General features: G+C 48.3%; 5 protein-coding genes across 5 annotated transcripts; 3 read left to right on the top strand and 2 right to left on the bottom strand.

The window, feature by feature from the left end:
• Positions 1-208: 208 nt before the first annotated feature.
• On the bottom strand, positions 209-2,594 carry V1516DRAFT_687651 (uncharacterized protein; the record flags this gene model as incomplete). Its single annotated transcript, XM_066923742.1, has 3 exons — positions 209-1,423; positions 1,476-2,066; positions 2,121-2,594. The coding sequence occupies 3 exons, from the start codon at positions 2,592-2,594 to the stop codon at positions 209-211; spliced, it is 2,280 nt and encodes a 759-aa protein (XP_066775433.1).
• Positions 2,595-4,135: 1,541 nt separating this feature from the next.
• On the top strand, positions 4,136-4,733 carry V1516DRAFT_681233 (D-isomer specific 2-hydroxyacid dehydrogenase). Its single transcript, XM_066923220.1, has one exon. It carries the CDS (start codon positions 4,186-4,188, stop codon positions 4,702-4,704), a length of 519 nt encoding a protein of 172 aa, XP_066775434.1. The 5' UTR covers positions 4,136-4,185; the 3' UTR covers positions 4,705-4,733.
• A 1,270-nt stretch (positions 4,734-6,003) lies between these two features.
• V1516DRAFT_629093 (uncharacterized protein) lies at positions 6,004-7,491 on the top strand (the record flags this gene model as incomplete). Its single annotated transcript, XM_066919872.1, has 2 exons — positions 6,004-6,134; positions 6,309-7,491. The coding sequence occupies 2 exons, from the start codon at positions 6,004-6,006 to the stop codon at positions 7,489-7,491; spliced, it is 1,314 nt and encodes a 437-aa protein (XP_066775435.1).
• Positions 7,492-7,716: 225 nt separating this feature from the next.
• Positions 7,717-11,035, top strand: V1516DRAFT_681234 (fungal-specific transcription factor domain-containing protein; the record flags this gene model as incomplete). Its single annotated transcript, XM_066923221.1, has 2 exons — positions 7,717-8,560; positions 8,628-11,035. Coding segments are annotated over exons 1-2 (2,984 nt in total), but the record flags the coding sequence as incomplete, so codon positions are not given.
• Positions 11,036-12,456: 1,421 nt separating this feature from the next.
• V1516DRAFT_681237 (uncharacterized protein) lies at positions 12,457-14,762 on the bottom strand. The gene is made up of 2 exons (XM_066923222.1): positions 13,731-14,762; positions 12,457-13,665 (listed from the first exon to the last, which is right to left on the bottom strand). Exons 1-2 carry the CDS (start codon positions 14,382-14,384, stop codon positions 12,697-12,699), a joined length of 1,623 nt encoding a protein of 540 aa, XP_066775437.1. The 5' UTR covers positions 14,385-14,762; the 3' UTR covers positions 12,457-12,696.
• Between the last annotated feature and the right edge of the window lie 3,648 nt (positions 14,763-18,410).

The following is an 18,410-nucleotide window of genomic DNA, read 5'->3' on the forward strand; positions in this document are numbered from 1 at the left end:
GTACAGGCCGCAGTATACAGGTCACATGATTATCAGATGATATCAGATTAGATGATTACGTAACGCTCAATGACCTAGATAGTACAAGATCAGATAGGAAATACAGAATATTCATATAAAGCCATAGCACTTCAAAATCTATTCAGATTCAAATTATACAATAATTTTCTACAATATATAGTGTTATACAAATATATACAAGGTGCAATCACGCAAAGATATTAAAATCTAACTTTGAAGCCGGCCAGTCGAGCCAAAGCCTCCAATCTTCCAGCTGTCCCGGAAGCATTTGCACGATCGACTTGATGTCTTTTTGAGTAGTATACATAGCCCACCAGCCATCTGGGAGAACTATCATTCGTAGCACACTCAAGTAATGAAGAAAGAGAATTAGGATATGAGGCTCGCGGTTGGCGATCATAGGAAAAAAGGATTCGTTACATACAAACGGCCAGCCAAGAAGAAAGCGAGTAATCCCTGCTCCACTGACAACCTGATCGTTGACTGGACGATCATTCAGACTTAGAATGCGCTCAAGCAAAATAATAGGAGTCAATGCAATGGCCTTAATTTCTTCAGAGGTCTCTTCACGAAATTTTTTCGTAAGATACAGGAGCTGATCTTTTGACTCCGGAAGCAGATCCCATTTAACTCGCCATTGATCATTCAACTCTGGGAAGTCATTTCTATAGTCTTGAAGAGCAGCAAATATAGCAGCTACTCCACGTAGCAAAGGAAGCCAGTGCTCGATTGTAATTAATTCAATTGGTTTATTTCGTTTCATTGCAGGTGACTTTGGGGAGCCGCCGCTGGGCGAATCCGCTGTCAAGCTTATGGGTGTTGCATCTGCCAGTCCGTCCATATCATCCCGGATCCAGCCCTCAGGATAGGAAAATCCATCCAACGAAATCAAGACAGAAGATAAAAACGAAGCTTGCAGAAGACCAAGTGATTTATCACCCATTATGGCTGTTCTAAATTCTTTCATAGCCCGTTGTCGATAAAAGACTCCCAATGCTTCGTATTCCCTTCTCGTTTTTACTCGGATTTCTCGTTCCGCAGTAGTCTCTGATTCTGGTCGTCGCAGAGAAGTGCAAATTATATGACTGGTGACAATGGAAAACATGGAGAACATCATAAACGGAAACTCACATGCAATGAAAGGCGCCTTCTTTGCCCATACTTCGACAGCCTCGTGGCTATTTCGAGCAGTCATCTGGGGTAGTAGATTGACCATAAAGTGAGCAAAAAAAGAAATATGCTGCATGTTCAGTTCTGTTGAGACCACGGTACTGCTCCGCGGTAAGGTGTAATCGTCGCCTACGGCACTAGGAGCCGCTGTACTATCAGAGACTTCAGGAGCATATTCGCAAGGACAACCGTGCTTCATACAGTTTTTGCATCCCGGTCGTCGTTCATCACACTGATAGTAGTCAGCATACACGTCATAAAAAGCTAATTGCAATGAAAAATACCTTGATCTTGCGCCGCTTGCAAATTAAGCATCCATTCCGCGACTTGAAGTGCGCTTTTTTCTTCGGTGGTCCTTCCGATGGTCGACCAGCGGATTCGACAGTCCGAGGAGCTGGCTTGGATGTTATATTATCTGGTGACTGCTTGACTTCAGGAGTTAGGCTTGATACATCAGAGGATATACGCAGTCGTGGAAGTTGCTCAGATTGTTCAGTAGTAGCCGAGATAGGAAGGGGATTTGCTGGAGCAGAATCTGTCGCGTAGTATTGGACTGGATGTAGAGATGTAGATTGGGCCGGACTAGGTTCTTGAACTAAAATTGGGCCTACAGCTGGAACTGCACCTGTAGCTGGAGAAGGTTGCTGTACTTGAGAAGATACGGCATCTGAAGAAGGAAACGGTAAGTGCTTTGGCGAAATAAGCTGTGCGATATATGGTACAGGAGAAGGTCCAGGTGAGTGGGTTGCAGATGTGCTGACAGAAGGGCCACTTGGCGATTGAGAAGAATCTGATGGTCGGACAAAAGATTCTTGCGAAGATACACCCGGAGTGCTGACACCAACTATAGGTGGTAGAGTAAGAGTTTCTGCGTGCTGGATCAGGTTAGAAGAAGACTGAAGTTGTGGAACGGAGGGCCGCAAACGTACCTGAGGATAATAGCCTGGGTGCAAGGGGATGTGACTCTGAGGCGGAACCGAATATGGCTGTGACGAACCAAAGAACGCGGGAGCCTGGACTGGAGCAGTATTGATCAAGCTTGGTACTGGTGCTGAAAGCGGAATTGGACGCAGTGGAAGAGACTTTTGCCGCTGAAATGACTGTGGAAGGGGCAGCTGAGTTGAGCCTTGCTGTGACGACGGCGTACGTGGGGAAGATCTGGGAGTCGAATCAAAGGAAAACGGCAATGATGGGGACGAACTGACAGGAAAAGTCGCTGGTGATCGTGATGCAGGATTCAGTCTTGAGAAGTAATCCTGCTGTTGCTGTCGTTGCTGTTGCTGCTGTTGTTGTTGCTGCTGCTGCTGCTGATGCTGATGCCACTGGTCCTGCCGCTGGTCCTGCTGCGGGCGGGCAAACAGAATTGGCGTAGTCGGGCTCGACAGATCTGAACCAGGACCCATGATTCCAACCTGGATGACCGTTGCAGCGACCTAGAGTGATTTCTGCTCCAGTAATGGCGAGTGAATGTACAGACTGAGAGCTAGCGGGGTGAAGTACCTGACTAGCACACAGGATGAGCTGCGGCACTACAGTGTGAAAGCCGACCGATTAGCGACGGTTCCTGCGTTGAAACCGGCTATTGCGATGGGGCCAAGGATCTCACGTATTGCGTCCGCGAGCACTGCCGTGCGCGTCGTCGCTAATTCTGAGGAGTCAATTGTTCTGGTGAACTGTCAGCACGACAGTAAGTGAATGGCTTAGACGAGTGATGCAGGGGGAGAGGAGGACAAGGTCGGCAGGACAAGGTCGGGAGGATAGCACTACCACGGGATGGGCAATTGGCATGACACAGCGGGCTGGGGAACGAGCTCGGCGAACAAGGAACGGACGCGCCGAAACGAGCGGATCTGCAGATCAGTTTTGAGACCGTGAGCCCCGGCTTCGTTTGTCTTTGTTTTGACTTTGTATGGCTTGTTTAACTTTTATTTGCTCTGTCGTCCTGGCTTTATTTCGATGGCCGTGAGACGGCTAGTTCTGCGATCTGGCAGGCAATCTCGGAATCCGGATTCCGGATTCCGGACCCCGGCGTTTAAGAATGGTGCGGCAAAAATCCGTTTACAATCACGTCCTGTAGATCACGCTGGATTTTCCGTTTTCAAGAACAGGGCTGTCGGAACCGCAGACTGTTTGCTCATCGTCGCTACCGCTCGGGAACGTCTCGGACAGCAATTATAGCCGAGGCATGTTGGACTGGGCTGTCTGGGCTGTCTGGGCTGTCTGACTGTCTGGCTGTCTGGCTGCTGACCACAAGCGGTTTTCCGGCCGGATAAATACCCTGTCTCGTAACAAGCCTGGTCTGCCCCCTCGCTAGACGCCACCAGCGTTTGTCCAACAAAGCCAGCGTAGTCCGGCAGCTGGAGATAATTCTAGCTCTGATAGTGGGTAGACGGGCTCGGATATTGCTCTGCTGCGTCTGTATATAGAGGCGGCACCATCCTGCCCAGACATACTGCTTGAATGCGGATGTGCTGTAGAAACAAGAATCCAGTGTAGAGAGCAAAGATAATGACGCGCCGGCGGATTCTGGCAATCGGGAAACCGCGGTTCGCCTTCGATGAAATGGCGTATCTCGAGCACCACTACGACGTCGACTACGTTACTCCTACCAATCGAGCTGCGACCAAGGCTGCCATAGCCGAGGTCTGCGCTCATCGTCCGGCTCCCTATGACGCCTGTTTTTGGTTGTTTGGATGGACACACTATAAGCCGTTCGATCGAGACCTGCTGGGTCCCGTCATGCCTTGTCCGATGTTTGCAGGCGGCGGTGCTGGTTTCGACGCTGTTGAGACGTCATGGATGTCCCAGAACGGCGCTTTCTACACAAACACACCCGGAACGCCGACCACGGGAACGGCAGATCTGCATGTGTTTTTGGTTCTTGCAGCACTTCGGGGAACCACCCAGGCGGAGCTGACTGCGCGCGCAGGGAAATGGCGAGAAGGTCTGCCTCTGGTAGATGACCCCCAGGGAAAAGTGCTTGGGATCGTAGGAATGGGAGACATCGGACGCGACGTAGCGCGAAAACTACGCGTGTTTGACATGAAGATCATCTACTATAATCGGCGGCAGCTGGCTCCGGAGCTCGAGAAAGAGCTCGAGGCAGAGTACATTCCCACGCTGCAAGAACTGCTGAAGCGATGTGACGTTCTGTCAATCAACTGTCCGCTGACTCCGGAAACTCACCATCTAATTTCAGGGCCTGAGTTTGCACTCATGAAGCATGGTAGCTATCTCGTCAATACCGCGCGCGGCCCCGTCATTGATGAACCGGCGCTCAAAGAAGCCCTCATCTCGGGCAAGATCAAGCGTGCAGGTCTCGACGTGTTTGAAAATGAGCCCGATATTGACCCATTCTTCAGGACCTGCGAGCAAGTCACAATCCAGCCGCACTATGGCGGATTCTCGATCGGCACGATTCGCAAGGGAGAGCAACTTGTTCTCAATAATATTCGCTCGTTTCTTGAGACTGGGAAGCCTTTGACGGCCGTGAATGCAGACCAGTTGAACTGATATCTGACTGAATTCACTTCCTCTCTTTTAGATATCCAAACCGAACTATTTTTTCTACTTTCACAAGCCAGATCAATTCTATAACCCCGCCCATTTATGTTCTCTCTAAACCCTCAACGTTCTTAAACCCTTCCCTTACATTATCCCCTCAATGCGAGGACCTGCGTCCGGTCCGCCTGTGCCTCAGATAAGAGATACGAGACCCTCGTACTCGGTATCGTGTTCGTACGTAAGTGCGAACTGCGCTGGTCAGCATCATCGCAACAGCATCACCAAACAAAGCACTACTACTAGCAGCTCGTCTTCGCTGGTGCGCCCCCTGGTCCTAAGCAGCAGTGAACAAAAAGTCTATATATCCGCTCAATCGCTATATCGTTGACATCCCTGTTCGCGTTCGTGTCCCGCTCCGAGCTTCGTCTTCGCATGTCTGTTGTTCCTGCCGCAGTCTCTCCGTGCCAGAAACTAAGCGAGGATATTCATAATTTCGAATCAAGAAGTACTAGTTCCAGCAACTGCTCGGACAATTGAAGACTCTGTTCGATGTCCTCCTCTTTAGCCCCGAAACGCGACATTCTTGCCTCAATTGTGACCTCTTCCGCCTCTTCCTCGTCCTCCTCTTCGCCGTCCGCTTCTGTCTCTAGCGGTCAACAGCAACAGCAGCAGTCTTCCTCGTCCTCGCTCCCCGCTCCCGTCGAAACTACCTCCCCGACGCGCTCTCCCTCCGCTCCTGCTTCATCCCCGGCATCTTTGCACCTAGTACCCTCTACTCCCTCCTCTTCAGCAACCTCGGTTGCTGCTACAGCTGTTCCAACGGCAACTCCTCCTCGCGTCGCACCCTCTTTATCTGCCACTAGAGCGCCGGTAGTCCCTGCTCCACCGCCTGGTCCTGGGTCTTCTGCTTCTTCGGCTGCGTCCTCGTCTGCCGCCGTCCTACCCACGTCTTTGTCTGATAGTCCGTCCACTAGCGCTACTGAGTCTCCCGGTATTACCAATGGCTCAAGCGCAATTGGGCTCTCTCGTTCTCTTTCAATCAACTCCGGCGTCTCCTCCTCAGATCATGTCCATTCGGATATGAAATCCGCCGAAATCATTCCTTCCCACCAGCACCAGCACTCACGTCGCTCTTCCTTCCTGGGCTCAATTCTTCTCGAGCCTCCTAATGAAGCCTATTCGCCAGAGCAGTCGACCTCTAGTGCTAGCTATCACCATTCCTCCTCTGTCCAGCTGTCTTCAGGCGACTCTCCGGGACAGGACAGGTTATCGGCTCTCAAACAGCAGCAGACTCCAGGCGGAGGCCCAATGGGTCGTCGCTCGCACGTGAAGTCCCGTAATGGATGTATTGTTTGCAAGCGACGAAAGGTCAAGTGCGATGAATCCAAACCTAGCTGTAACAATTGCATTCGTCATAATGCAATCTGCTCGTACATTTTGTCAGTCGGTGGATCAACAGGTTCGGACCAGGCTGAATTGGTGTCACACCCAATGTCGATTTCAAATTCTGCCTCTTCACATTCTATGAATCCTTCCACTATGGCAGCCACTTCTCCCGTTCTCCACCACGCTTCCGCTACAACCTCGCCTATGTTGAGCCATATGTCGTTCAGTACCGAAATACCTATCGGCGGAATTCCCCGTCCTCCAACTTTACCTATCGGGATATCAGTTCCAGTTCCTGGTGCTCTGCCTGGTATTGCGACCCGTTATTTTGCTGGTGTTACTCCCAATACATCTATAGCGGCTGGTCTTTCTGCACGATCATCTGCAACGACATTTTCAACACCAGGAGACACCAAAAATGCAAACGGAGATGCTCCGAACTTGACTGCTCTGCCAGCTGAACACACAGTATTATCTTATGATCCTGATCCCACCATTGCTACGCAACAGCTTGCGCTTATGACAAACTATATTCTGAATACATCCAAGAGCTTGTCGAATAACTATAATCCAAGATCAGTCTATTTATGGACTCATGAGGTGCCTGCCATGGCGTGTGAGTTCGATTTTCTCATGTACTCGATGCTGGCTCTTTCGGCTACTCATATGAGATATCAGCGGAATAACCAATCCTATGAAGATAACGTTGCAGTCGCATATCGAGGATTTGCAATTCAGAGATTTAGAGATAGCATAGTACAAGATATGACTGATAAGACGCCTGATAAGCTTGAGGCCTTGATCATTGCAGGTGCATTGATTTCTGTTGATGCCTTTGCATATGTCCAACGCGGGGAATATAACGCGCGCCGGGTGGTTTCGATTGAGCGATGGCTGCCCTTGTTGTTAGGAATTAAGGCTGTGGTCATCGAGACCGATAATATGAATAAAGGCCATGCATCGTTGCATTGGAACCCGCATGTTAATTTTTTACCTGTCGGTGATCGTGTGTTGCTATATCTAACAAATCTTGTGGATAAGCGAGCTACGGAATTGAACCAGGCAGAACTGAAATATCTCTGTGAGCGTCCAATTCGAGTGCTGGAGCAATTGATTACTTTTAATGACACTGAGTTTGCGGAACTAGGCGCAGGATTGATTCGGTACATCATGACATGGCCGTTTCTATGCCCGGACGAGTTTATCACAAAACTGAAAGACCATGAGTATGTTCCACTGGCAATCTACGTGCACTATCTTGCTGTTATGAGTTTCACAAAAGTTTGGTGGCAACAGCATCGCGTAAAAAACGACGTACGAATGATTTGTAAGATCTTGGGGAGGGATTGGGAGCCATGGCTAGAATGGCCTAAGTCGTATTTTGATTTTGATTTATGGACGGATGATTGATATATTTATGCTATTTTATTATGTACTATAAAGTTAGGAATTGGTATTCTATTTTTTATTGCTTTTATTGCTAATTTTTTTTTACTATTACACTGTTATTGTTATCTTCCTCTAAGTTAATAATCATTTAATAGTCCCAGGAAGTCAGGTGGACCAAAGTAATGTAAAGTCCCAATCAGAGATGAGTCTAGTAATAACGACTAGGCGTGTTTTCCGCTCCAGAGAGGAAAAGGGCAGAAGGAAATTGGTTGGCACTTCATTATTCTGCTGAACAATGCTCATTGTTGAGGAGAATAAACGCTAAAAAAAAAATAATAGATATACCGACTGGGTAATTACCAACTGTGCTCGGATATATGACAACATCTGATCCACGTTCTGGTTCGTCGTAGAAGGGCTCGTTTTTCTGGCTTAGTTCGTTGTATGACCATATTGACCCGGATATCGTCGTTCTCGGTGTACTGGCAATAGCAGAACCTCGTCATCACACTCGATGGCAGGCTCCAGTTCTTTTGCAGATCCCGCAAACAGTTCGTCACCGGGGCAGCCTTCCGTGTTATTGAATCCGGCTGTTGCCTCTTCACCAGCGTCAAGCCTGTTAGGGCCGTCGTCCAGTGTGGGTAGTTTTTCCGAGCTACAGCAGGGTCAGCAGCCACAACAACAACAACAGCAGCATCAGCATCAGCATCAGCAACAGCAACTATTGCAGAGTTCAGGCCTTTCATCAATCGCTGCACAGTATGGAGCAGCACCAAATACTCCTGTTTCGCCGTCGGTTGAGATATCGACCGACCGGCCAATATTTGCCGCAGGTGCGCTTCGCTCTGAATCGCCACAGTCTGTATCGCGATCACTAGGATCTGGCGTTCGTGACCAAATCCATGTCTTTCGGCTGACTCAGTCCTCTTCACTGTCGTCTTCGCCAAACAGCAATGGCGGCTCTGGATCTCCGACGGCGAACTCGAATGGCCTGGAGCAGAATTTGCATGCGTCCGGAAAAGTTGGCCGGTCGTCCAGTACGCGGAGAACAGTTCAAGCATGTGAGCGATGCCATAAGCGGCGGACAAAGGTATAGTGATGGAATTTTAATTTTTCTAAATCAAGTTTGAAAATATTCTAACGGGATATTCCTACAGTGTGACGGGAAGTATCCCGAATGTTCGGCATGTGTAAAAGCGTCAGTGAAGTGCCAATACGCGAGCAACCGGTCGGGTGCAATGCTGTATCCTCGAGGGTACGTCTCTGCGCTTGAGGACCGAATTGCATGGCTGGAGCAATCAGTTTCGAGGTCTTTTCCAGGTCTCACAATCTCCGAAATTCGGACAGGCTCCGAGCTTGACTTCTCGCTGCCAAGTGCTACGACGGAGTTAGCGATGAATCACAGTTCGCAGGCTGATTCTTCAAGCTCTGAGAGTGATAACCATTCGCCCAGCACGTTCCGAGTTGGCCCAGAACATTACTATTATGAGGCTTTCAAGAATCCCATTGAGACAATCGACGAGTTAGCGATTCACGTTGGGTTTCTGTCGCTCGGAAGTGCTGCTGAACAAAGTGCAGTTGCAGATGCACCTGGCGAACCAAGGTTCATCGGATCATCGTCGGGGCTAGGAATCGCTTCGAACGTCAATGTCATGCTTCGTGAGCTAGGCCTGCGGCCTAAGACACCTTCCATAGCAGAAATGCGGAAACAGTATACGAAAGGATTTGAGAGCATGGACAAGTCCGGTGAGCAAGGCGTGAATCAGAATGATCCGACGATGCCTCCTGCAACTGCCGACCCATCATTTTTTCCACCGTTCGAAGAGGCACTGGAACTAGCACGCGACGGGTTTCAGGAAATGATTTTTTACAGCATAATCAACTCATCGACTTTCCGGATCTATCTACAGAAATCATATGATCCGGCATTTATGGACCAGCTGCGACGAGTCCCGGCCTGGCGATTAACATTATTTTTAATCTGTGCGATTGGATGCGCTTCCCGAGGACAGCATGAAAAACAGAAGCGATATTTTATTCAGGCTCTGCCGGATCTCAACATGACACTGATGAGAGATAACATTCGCAGCTTGCGTGTACTATTGCTGCTGTCGGTGTATTCGATGCTTGACCCCGAGGGAGCATCGGCATGGCTCTGTGTGGGCAATGCTTGTCGAATCGCGGTCGCGATGGGACTACACCGGCAGTCTTCTGTTCACAACTTGAACTTGATCAACCAAGAGATGCGTAAGCGGGTTTTCTGGACGATATATTCGCTCGATCGAGAGCTGTCTTGCATGCTCGGCCGGCCGCTGAGTATTCAAGACCGCGATATCGACGTGCAGTACTTTCTGGGTCTAAGCAGCGACCCAGACTTGACGGGGACCACTACAGTCAGCACGGATCCTACAGCGCATGTTACGCTGGCTGACGTTCCAATAGCTCTGCACATGGTGCGACTGCGAAGGATCACAACGCGGATCCTGACATCAGTGCAAAACTCGATGATCCGGCCGCCAGGCGTAGGCAACGAGGCGTTGCTGGTCGACATACATCGCGAGCTCGACCTATGGAAGTCCACGCAGCCGCCAATTATGATGGAGCCCGAGAGGACAGGAATACGGATAGAGATTGAGTACCACGAACACTTAATGCTGCTGTACCGGCAGTCGCCCGCATATCCAAGGCCATCTGGAAATGCTGCTTTGGTATGTTTGACTAGTGCCCGAGAGACGATCGATTTGTACGCAAAGTTGCAGCGGGCGTTTGCGTATCCGCCAACATTCCTCGGAATGAAGAGATTGTTCATGTCGGGACTGACCCTTGTTTGGGCCTATTTCACGTGCCAGAGACATAATATCTGGTTGTATTCGACTCGTGTAGTGATTTCGTGGGTACAAACAGCGCTGGAAGGACTTCTGCGGGGCGCTAAAGTATGGCCTTTCGGTGAGCAATGTGCGGAGGCGCTGAACTACTTTACCGTTGTTCTCGAGCAAATGGAGCGAGAATCGATAGCTTTTGCATCGGAGTCTTCAGGGGTCGGTTCTGCTGGAACGACTGGCGATCAGCAGCAGCAGCAGCAGCATTCTCAACTGGGACAGCAGGGACAACAGGGCCAGCAAGAACAACAACAGCAGCAACACAAGCAAGAGCGGCAGTTCCTTGGTGGAATTGTCAAAGACGAACAGACAGAGGGAGGCGACAGGGATCGAATAGGTATCGGGAGTACTGCGACTCGTGACGTTGAAGAGATGTTGCGGGACGTACCTTTCGACTTGCGAAGTTTCTCTGGATTGTTGACCGGTCGAGAGTTGCCGCTGTTTGCACGGGTACCGAAGGCATCTTCTGAGGACGACGGCAGCGCAGTCAGTGGAGCGGGCGGTCCTGCACGCGGCAAGAATGGACTGACGACCGCAAGAGCAGGGTCTACGGGGACAGGGTCTGCGGGCTACGAGGAAGGAGGATTTGAACAGAGTTCGGCGTCGTCGGCGTCGTCATCGACGATTTTGACTCGAAACAATACGAGCACGAGCACACATAGCAACAGCAACAGCAACAGCAACAGCAGCAGCAACAACAACAATAATAACAACAACAACAACAGCAAAAACAATGGTAACACTAACAGCGGCGACCGCAACACCAATGAACAGACTATTAATAGCGAGGGAGGGGTAGCAGCAGCGCTGTACGGGGATGCTTCCGCAGGAGCCATGGGTACGGACTTTGTTTTGGGCGGATTCGGGCCTACGCAGGGCTACGCGCCAGGAGTTGGGGCATCATTTGGTGAAGGTGCGGACGAAATAGAGGTCGACATGGACATGATGATGTCCGCCACCCGTCGAGAATTTGAGCTGTACCCTACTCGGCTCAACGAGGTCTTTGGTGGAACGTGGATGCCCTATAGCGGCGGCACTTCCGCTGAGTCTGCGCTACTGGGAAGCGAAGCAAGAGCGATGTGCGCAAGTGGAGCTGGTGAAGTGGGAGGAACATCAGCAACAGCAGAGAGCACGATGTACTTTGACGAAGGTTCATGTGGTAACAATAGCTCGCTGATGATGGTTGATGGAGGCGGCAACGGCAGTGGTGGAGGGACTGGCGGAGCCGCTGGTCCAGGATTGGACAGCATCTACGTTCTCGACAGTCTCATGGATCTTGTGTAAGACGAGAATGAGGTTGCAACGACTGAATTCTCAGCAGAAGGGACCGACCATGAGTGGAGAGCGTGCTTGCTAGTGGGGGAGGACCGAAAAATAAAAGACGGTGGTGGTTGGTGGTGGTGGTTGAGGTAGGTAACTCGAGTACGATGCGACACGCGAGCGTACACGGAGCTTGCTAAGAGAAAGGGGCGGCTTGCAGAGGAGCGCCTAAATATAATTAATGTAATTAAATTAATCGCCTATCCCCACCGGTCCGTTGCAGCGAGAGTCAGGCCTGCAGTGTCCCAATTGATTTATATTGGCTTATATTGGCCCATACTGGTCCATATTGGTCCATATTGGTCTACATCCGCCCAAAGAGGACGCGACCGGTCGCAATAGGGGCAAAAGTTATGTAACCCCAGTCCCAGTATAAGCTGGCCAAATTGAGCTGCACGCAAGCTGTATGCTGCTGCAAATTGTTAATCTAAATGCAAACGTGTTTATATAATACAAAATAAACAGTATCGTATGTCCTTCCGACATATTATCTCATACGACCTTCCTAAACCGGACGCTGCCCTCGTTCTGAAACGAAGATCCCGCACTCTCCTTGCATGACTATTACTATGCCTTCTGGAATCGTTTCAGGTCCGGTGTTCGGCCAATGTGCATACATATGCAAGGCTTCGCACTCGTGAAACCCATTTCACATTTCCATTGCTCACAGAATGCGACAGCCAATTAAGTATGTAGAAACCACGTCAGCATCAGATGCAGCGATTGATCGACAGGAATGACAAGGTTATTTATGGAAAAAAATTACGTAGAAAAAAATATTGATAAAGATTCTAATTTTTATTACTTCCTAGTCAAAGACCTATTCATACACAAGCAAAAAATTAATATGTAACACAAAAACGCCGTACCACCACTCTCAATCTATGGAGGATGTAAAATAAGATAAATGCCAATCAAAAAGGAAAGATGCCATGCGTGATAATGGAAAAAAAGGAAAGCTGCTGCAGATGGATGAAAAAATTTGATAAAATGCCAATTATAACGATGATTGTCTTGAGAAATAAAATCACATGCCAGCATGTGCAACAGCAGCTTTGCCGTACCGGTACTCGCCAATGATGTTAAGCAATCGGGAGCATCGGTTAACATTTTCGGTCATCAGCTCATATCTCAGCTGCATCACACGGTTTTTCTTGCGGACCCAGTCCGAAGCAGGGAGACGTCCAACACGAGTAAGGACCTCGAGTTCAGACTCGTCATCGCCCTGAAGCCAAACCGCGTCTACAGGAATCTGAGAGTGTGCGTAAAGGAACGCAGTAGTAGCAATCAGAGGAGTTCCAGCAACAACAGAAGTAGAGACAGTCGATGAAGCTTGCGACTTGTAGTAGTGTTCATTTCCGAGAGTTGGGATAATAGCAACACCCTTAGAAAGCTCCTGGAAGTACTCGAAAAAGTTCAAGTTGGTAATAAATCCAATACGATCACGCATGCCATCAGAAATCTGAGGAATCTTGCCAGATCCAATCAAGCGAAGGTTAATGTCGCAGTGAAGGCTTTCGTACTCGGAGAAAATCTTGTTGTAATCGCGGCGCTCAGACTCGAACTTGCCAGGAATAACAGCAAAAGGCTGGTTCGAGTTGAAGTCGAGGTTCTGGTTAAGAGGAAGGTTGAAAACAGGGTGGAAAAGAAGAGGGCGGTAATCACGATCGTTGATGTCCATGAAACGAGGGAAGTTAGAACGAACAAAGGTGTGAACATGAGGGGACAAAGTAGCGAAGTGCCACTGGTCCTTCTGGATCCAGTTGCGCATATAAGCAATTTCCTCAGAGTATTGGTCGACGTGCATGTAATCCCAAAGATGAGCTTCGTGAACAACGCATACAACATGAGTTCCACGCTCCATGATCTTAGTAAGAGCAGCTTTTCCGATGACACGCATATCCTCAGGGCAAGTGGTCATGAACATGAAATCAGGATGAGTGTCAAGGGAATCGAGCGGCGTCTTCAACGCGTCAACAACAGGGTTTTGTCCTCTCTGAAAAAACGTTAATACTAGGCCAAAAAAAGAAATGACTACTCCGATGCAGTAGTAAAACTTACCTCAATTTCAACGGCATTACGTAGACCCCATTTTCCCATACCATCCTCAGTAGAGACAAGGGTGATATTGACATTGTCAATGGCACGGAATGTCTCGATGATAGGAACATAGACTTCAAAATGATAATTCGGAGTATTGACAAGGAAAACATTCAAAGGATAGTCAGATTTGCCACGCATAATAGGCTTCATGCGGTTAGCCATGGGAACCTGCATGTCGAGCTCCTCCTGGGAGACCTTTGACAAAGGAAGCTCAAGCGAGTAGAGCTTGTCGGCAGTGAGCGAGCCGTAGTGACGGAACTTGATGAACAAAGAAACCAGGTAGAGAACAAGAACAACTTCAAGGAGAATGCGAACACGGAAGAAGTCACGAACGCGACCAAGGTTGCTCAGAGAGTTGAGGGAGATAGATCCATCCTCTAAGCCATTACGAACAGCTTTGGCACTCTGAGCACTAGCAGTGACACGAGACCAGACACGAGCGAAGAAGCCAGGCTTGCGGGTAGTAGCATTGTCCTTCTCAGAGAAGTAGAATCCACTCTGTACCGAAGCCGGAGAACCGGGCGACGAGAACGAGGAGATAGAGGAAGGAGAGGGAGAGGGACTTCCGAAGGAAGAGTTCTCAGAGGTTGGGAGCAGAGGAGAGGCAGACATTGTTCGAAGTAAGTTGCAGCAGGAATCAGACTGTTGGGAAGTGCTACTAGTCAATGACTCTTATGATCTGCAGAGAAGGATGATGAGAAGTGGAATGAGATGAGGAACTGTTCGAGGTTGAGGGGGGATATCGTGGATATTATATAGAAGACGAGAGTCGGATATCAGAAGCGTCTGAAGGGGAGCTTTCAATGGCGATAACTACGAGAAGTACGGCGGTCAAGAGCGCTGGCAAACAAACAGCCTGCAGGACCGAGCGAGACCAACCGCTAACTGACATATAGCGTGCGTGAGACAAAAGGGGCGACATGTCGACAGAAAGAAAAAGTCTGAGCCCGTTGATTCAGCGTCAAGTAAGAGCGCAAGCAACCTCGAAGGAATCCACTTAGGTGCCGGAGGAAGTAGAAAGGAGCGTAGCAGGGAGAGTTCAGCCCAAACAGGCATCTATTAGGAGGACGCCGCAGCGGCGCTGGAAAGCTGGAAGAGCGGCAGCGTACAGTTGTAGGTACTGCTCGACAGAATTTTGTCGAGCCGTACTCACCCATCTGACTGCTGACAGACTACGCTGTCAAGGCCAGGGGCTTCACGTGGGCCTAGCTGCACAGACCTGAACCTTGTATTGTCCACTGTGGACTGCTCCTTTTGGTCACTCAGTCCTGTATTGAGTGTTGGGACTGGCTAGCTGATACTGAGCTGGCCTAGTTTTAGCTCTGCGCTAGGCGTCGCAGTAGTGCAAATTGATTGTAACGTGTGCGTGTCTCCTATACCGTATCAGCTATAGTGGGCTCTAGTGCAATATCCTCGCATTTTCCTGCTCAACAAAGCTGGTTTGAAGAGGTGCATTTCTTGATACCGCTGGACAGAACTTCAGTTCCGCTGGTGTCCAGATAGCTTGCCTGGCAGCCCTAATGGCCTGAGGGCAACGACTAAAGAGTTCCAATTACCAGTCCATTTTCATCCGCAATTGCTCCTCCGGAGCCTACTGACCGTCCTCTACTTTGCTTCTCTATTTGTTCGAATGAGCAGAGAAGCGCTAAGTAATGGATGGGCTCCCACCCACCCTCGCCTTGGCTATCGTTGCACTCTCAGCAATTTCTGTCGTTCTCAGACTTGACTTGCCTAAACAGCACCAATTCTAGTTGGTATCCACTAACCGTTCCTTCTCCATGTGCTGGAATTCTGTAAATTAAATTGCCTCATCTGCAATACGCACCACAGCTCTCGCCAACCGTCGACAAAGTACAGTCGAGTCCTCAACTGGTTTCGACCTATTGTTCTGATGCTCATTGGTCTTCTTACGAACGCTGTATCTACACATGGCTCGGACCAGTCAACGAATAATGCAGATGCCATATTCGTGATGGTTCACTTCTCTTTAGATAATGACTGTTTCTTGTTCCGGCTGCTGTTCTCGTTTACCCCAGGTCAAGCGTCGTGACCCACAGTCCCAGACTTCGGCACACATACCAAGTAATTAATACCGTAGCCCTGGCACCAATGACGATATTAATATATAATGAAATATTTGACCATTTTTGAGTAGGAATGGACATTAGAATTTCATTTCTAAGAACAATCATCTATGTTTTACACCATGAATGGAATTTAAGCGAGTTCGTCAATGACAAAAAATTCCTCCACCCCGCCTTTTTCCTTCGGAATAGTTTTTCCTTCTAGTCTCTTCAATCCGAAGTCCGTTTTTTTTGCTCCAACAGTTTCCGCCATTCGCTTTATTTTTTCTCCACTGCCTTGTTCCGGAAACTGTTTGTAGATGGGCATATCTAAGTGGATACCCTCAAGGAGCGGATTGAAGAAGTCAGATTATAAACTTAAGGGTTTGGAATTCATTCTCGCTTACAGGCGAAGGTTAGCTTGCCTTTCAACTACTTCAACTTCAATCTGTAGGATAATTGCAACAAAATTCACTTTAGCGAACCCACAATTTGCAACGGCTAGACAGTCTGCGTGGCACTTGGAAAGACAGGATAAAAACATCAGACCATTACATGCCGCGTGCCGTGGAGCACCGTCAGAGTGCAAGATCCAGATAAACCGCTGAAGTCAAGATGTGGACATGTGCAACTTGTGCTCGTCGCATAACCCTATCGGAGTTGTGCACGGAATAAGATTTGGCCTAGGTGAAAAAAGCAAGCAAAAACGAGAAGAAAATAAACGTTCGGAGGGAATATCAGCTAAATTTCGGACATATGATGATCCGGAAGAACTAGTTGGGATAATATTAACGATGGACAGCTGAAGAGCGGTAAAAAGTCGAGAAAGTCTGGAAAGTCGACAGTGGCAAAATAGTTTTTCCGAATGACGTTTCTAGAATTTCATTTAGTGTACTGAAAATGGAAGCTACTTGCAATTAGAGTTCTACTTACCATGTCTTGTTCCATAACAGTTCGAACTGTCAAGCCGCATAGTCTGTGTGTTCGTGTTCCATGCAGTCCGATCTCGCTCCGGGACACTGAACATTCGGCGAACTACTGTTCGATAGTCCCGCACTCTAATTTGTCTTTTGCTTCTTGATTTCGGATCAATCGGCGTAGAACCTCAATCTATTATGGAGTCGTATATATTAATTAGAGAGCGGGAAATTAACAATATATTCAACCTTAAGATAAAATTACTCCTCGCTTGTGGACATGGAAGCTGCGAGCATGCCAAAGAAAACATCATTTGACTCTTAATGCTCGCAGCCAAACAAGATTTTGCTTCTGATTTGCTCAGCAACTAAAATCATTTTGTACAGCAGAACTCGCACCTAATCCTCATAGTGACAATTCACAGTAAGCGAGGTCAGCTGAATGTCACTACACCATCCTACAAGCGTAAGTCCTAAATTATGGAGCTACCGACCGTTGACGCGTGGCATACAGAGCCGCACGGAACAACTAAAAACCGGCTGTTCGTGAATCTGATGTCACTGATACATCTTTTAAGATTCGAGCTTGTTATCACATGACTAGCGTTTCTCGCTTACGGGTCAAATCACATGGCCAGCAGTGTAAATGAAAGCGACCAGGCTAATTGGGTGATTTGACGAACAGCGCCCTACGGTTGTAAAATACGCCAGTAATCACAATTTTCCGGACTTTCTTGCCAGGAATGGTATGCAAAGAGGCTTTTTTAATAATTTGAATGCCTAAATAGGACAGCCACGAATAGGTTCCCCAGATTTTTTTATATCTGCTCGAAGAACTGTGGACTATAGTGGCCGATGGGAGTAGAGTACATAGCAGACACGAATAAGCGAACTGCAGCTCTGCATCCCTAACTGGCAAATGCTCGCAGCTACTCGCTAGTTGGTCTCACGACTATCTTCACTCCATCAAGTTTAATGGAAAGGTACTAATCAAATTCTATGTATGATTCTGTTATTTATCGGTTTATATTGAACTTGTTTTTACTAATTACTTTTTCTTTGGTCGTTTTTGTTCCATCGACGTTCTTCCTTCACCGTGTTTTCTACATCTTCCACGTAAGCTGCGGGGCAAATAGATTAGTACGGTTTCACTTCCTCCGTTCTTGTGTATCCGGAGGCTTGCTGGAACCAATGACTTGTCAGTTTATTAAATTGCGCCTATGCTTGCTTTATTCATCTTTGTTCTGATCTACGTCGTTGTCACCTTTGCGCTGTGAGAAGGCTAGACCTGTGTTCCATGACACCTCACAGACCAGGCCAGAGAAGGGAAGAATAAATCACCTAAAATACGGAACACGGAATATAGCATAAATGATATCCGACCGGTCTTATTGGTGTGAAACTCAAAATCGCAGACTGGCTTAGCCTGGATGGCCCATCCGAAGGACGGCCACTTGAGCAAATTAAGCTAGCCTGCGGTCTGAGATTACATAAGCCTACGTCATGTAGTGCTGGTGTCACAAAGGGCAGAGAAAATCTAGTTTCTTGTAATAAGTCAAATACAGTATTCAAATAGAACAGAATCTATTGGATGGAAGCAAGCAACCGTGGCCCGCTCGAAAAGCTAAAAAGTTTGAAAACAGTAAAACACAGGTTAA

Source organism: Lipomyces oligophaga (genome assembly GCF_038497815.1).
Source record: "Lipomyces oligophaga strain CBS 7107 unplaced genomic scaffold V1516scaffold_8, whole genome shotgun sequence".
Lineage (NCBI taxonomy): Eukaryota > Fungi > Ascomycota > Lipomycetes > Lipomycetales > Lipomycetaceae > Lipomyces > [Lipomyces] oligophaga.